At 34.1% G+C, this 2,999-nt stretch overlaps 1 protein-coding gene across 1 annotated transcript; it reads right to left on the bottom strand.

Moving 5' to 3' along the window:
* Positions 1–350: 350 nt before the first annotated feature.
* On the bottom strand, positions 351–2,795 carry LOC134712697 (uncharacterized). Its single transcript, XM_063574488.1, has 2 exons — positions 2,676–2,795; positions 351–1,593 (listed from the first exon to the last, which is right to left on the bottom strand). The coding sequence occupies exon 2, from the start codon at positions 1,585–1,587 to the stop codon at positions 562–564; it is 1,026 nt and encodes a 341-aa protein (XP_063430558.1). The 5' UTR covers positions 1,588–1,593; positions 2,676–2,795; the 3' UTR covers positions 351–561.
* Between the last annotated feature and the right edge of the window lie 204 nt (positions 2,796–2,999).

Genomic DNA, 2,999 nt, shown 5'->3' with positions numbered 1-2,999 from the left:
AAGTCATTAGGCTCATATACTCGTTCACAAGCAATACTCACTGGGGGAAAGCGGCTGTCCATAACTTCTCAACAATTAGAAGTCTAATACTGTTGTAGAATGTATTGTCTTTTATTACCACAAAGGCATAACAAACATAGAATTATTTTGATATAGGAAACCATATGATTTATCCTATATGCACCGTGGCTTCAAAAAGATTTCTTATTAAAACAATATCAGCTAGAATGATGCTTACTACAAAAGATTGGGATACAGCTTGTAAAATATTTTTTGTAACTTTGACAATATAGCGAGATATTACAAGGATGATGAAATGTTGTAACACTCAGCATTTTCCCCCGTATTGGATGAATCACACTAATGTCAGTTTCTAGTGAAACTTAAAAAGTTCTAATGTATGAAACTCAAAGTTTCATTATTCTTATTTTCTAAACATTTCAATATAAATCAGAAGGTAATAATTTCTATCATGATAAAGCTTAAGCACTGCCTGTTCCTGGAAAATACGCAACATAGTTTTTGGAATGGATTTCTGAAGACAGAAAACAATTATCAAATTTACCATCCATCATCAATATTGTTTTCTTCATTTTCCGAGTTTTCGGAGTAATAGTCACTACACTCTGACCCTGAATCTGTCCAATCAGTATCGTCGTTATTCTCCTCCGTATCCGGTGCATGCCATCGATTGTCGAATTGTAAAATACAACGTGGTTTAAGGACAACTTGTTTCTTGAACTCCCTCCTTATTCTGTCCACGTAATCTTGTCTTTTGTTTTCTAGTAAGAAAGGACAGCATGGGTGATATTTTGCATGCATGTGCCAGGGATCAAAGTCTAATTTTCCAATGTTTACTAATCCACCGCATTCAAAACACTGTGAAAGCACTGCGTCTGTAGTGAGATACAGACCCGCTTCAGCAAGGTTGTATGCAAAGTCTTCCACGCTTGCATCGTATGTATTCTGAAGTCTTTTGCATGTTTTGAGACGGGCTTCGGTTGTCGACATAAGTGTGGATCTAGTTGACAGATGTAACTGATTAAATACTTCTGTCATGAAGGGGAATTTCATAAATGTAGCAGTGTACATATCACCAGTCTTAATTGTACAAAATAGTTGTTGTCCATGAGATGGGTATTTTAAAAGTTTACTACCTATTTTGCCGAATTCTTCTAATCTCTTTTTCTCTACTTCTGTTCGGAAATCCATTTCGTCAAGCTCCTCACCAAAATTGATCCCGATCCGAAGATACCTCATGGTAGTTTTCTCAACAAAGTCTTCGCAGGTCACAATATCTATATGCCTGTATCCATGGCCTAAATAAAGTCTTAATAAATTCCATTCTAAATCACACTCCTCCCCGTAAATAGATATTCCACACAACTCGGTGTATAAATGAAAGAAGTGATTTGGTCCTAGCTGTCCCGTGTAGTACTGATAATAATTGTTTGTAGAGTATAGTTGTCTCTTTGGACAAATATCTTCCAATGTCGAATCTTCGCAGACTTCTCTTTCTGAATGGTTATTCTGTGTTTGTATATCTCGTCGGTTACCCGACGACGGTGTTACAAGTAACGATCCCATTGTGTTCTGCAATAAACAGAGCAAATACGTATTGATATATCAATGCTTTTACAGTTAGTACAACACGCCAGTAAAATGTATTTATGCATTGGAAAAAGTGTACAATATCGCCAGTTCAGTGTACCACTGCTTTGGAAAAAGTGTTTAAAATATTGCAGTACAGTGTACTAATGCATTTGAAAAAGTGTACAATATCGCCAGTACAGTGTACTAATGCATTGGAAAAAGAGTACAATATCACCAGTACAGTGTACTACTGCATTTAAAAAAGTATACAATAACGCCAGTACAGTGTACTTCTACATTTGGCAAAGTGTACAATAACAATAATGCATGGGGGATTAGCATTCAAAATATATTTTTGTTGTCATCTGCTTGACCATCAAATTGGGGATCAGAGTTATTTTAGAACAAAAAAAAACACCCCCTCCTTTCTGGAAGTTAAATGGACAGCTACGGCGTTCCATACACACCCATACTAAGCTATATCGATACTGGGAAGTTTTTAATGACATCATGAGATTTGAAAATGACTATTATATAGTATAAATATATATTGATTTGTGTGAAAAATAATGTCCGTATAGAAGACACGGGGGTACTATTACAATAAACATAATTAACTGGAGATCATCCGTTTCACTTTTCATTTTAAGTTATCTCAAGTGATGAAAATTTTACTTTGACACACACTGTCACACACCGTACTCAAAGTAATAACAGTCTGCGGATATACGGGTCTGTCTATATCTGACATACATGTATGTGTATACTATACAATAGTGTATAATACAATACTATAGATTTATATTAACCCGTCACCCACATATGTAGGCCGTTGGTGTAAGGTCCAATACCAACACTCACTACTTTATCACACTTTTAAACTTTAACTTATATTATCATTATAAGAATCATTAATGACAACTTTATATTTGACAGATTTAAGTCCTAAAATAAATGGCGGTCAAGGTGTTATTACATTCAAATGCTAGTTAAGGTTGTCATATACATTTTATATTATTTAAAACATATATTTAACATTAAATAACAAAGTATGTAGACAATCTGTTCTTATAAAAACTTACATGACATACGGGCTACCGTATTTAGTCGATAAAATGACAAATCAGCATTTCTTTTCAGTATGCGGTATATGTTTGTTTACAAAATTGACGTCAAAACTAAAAATAAATATATACATAACATATATAGTAACACTTATTACTTCCGGTTATGAAATCAAATGTAAAAACCGGTTTATGTTAAAAGGGATAAGGTAAAAGCAGTTTATGAATATTCATCGGTTTGCGGAATGCATCGTGGTTTATCGTGAAGAAGATAACATTGGGATAGCAATCCCGACAATCATATCAGCATGTTGCACAGTATTATTTATTAATAGATTATAA

The sequence above is a fragment of the Mytilus trossulus genome, chromosome 3 (assembly GCF_036588685.1).
Source record: "Mytilus trossulus isolate FHL-02 chromosome 3, PNRI_Mtr1.1.1.hap1, whole genome shotgun sequence".
In the NCBI taxonomy this organism is placed as follows: Eukaryota; Metazoa; Mollusca; class Bivalvia; order Mytilida; family Mytilidae; genus Mytilus; species Mytilus trossulus.
This window is presented reverse-complemented; position numbering and strand designations above follow the sequence as displayed.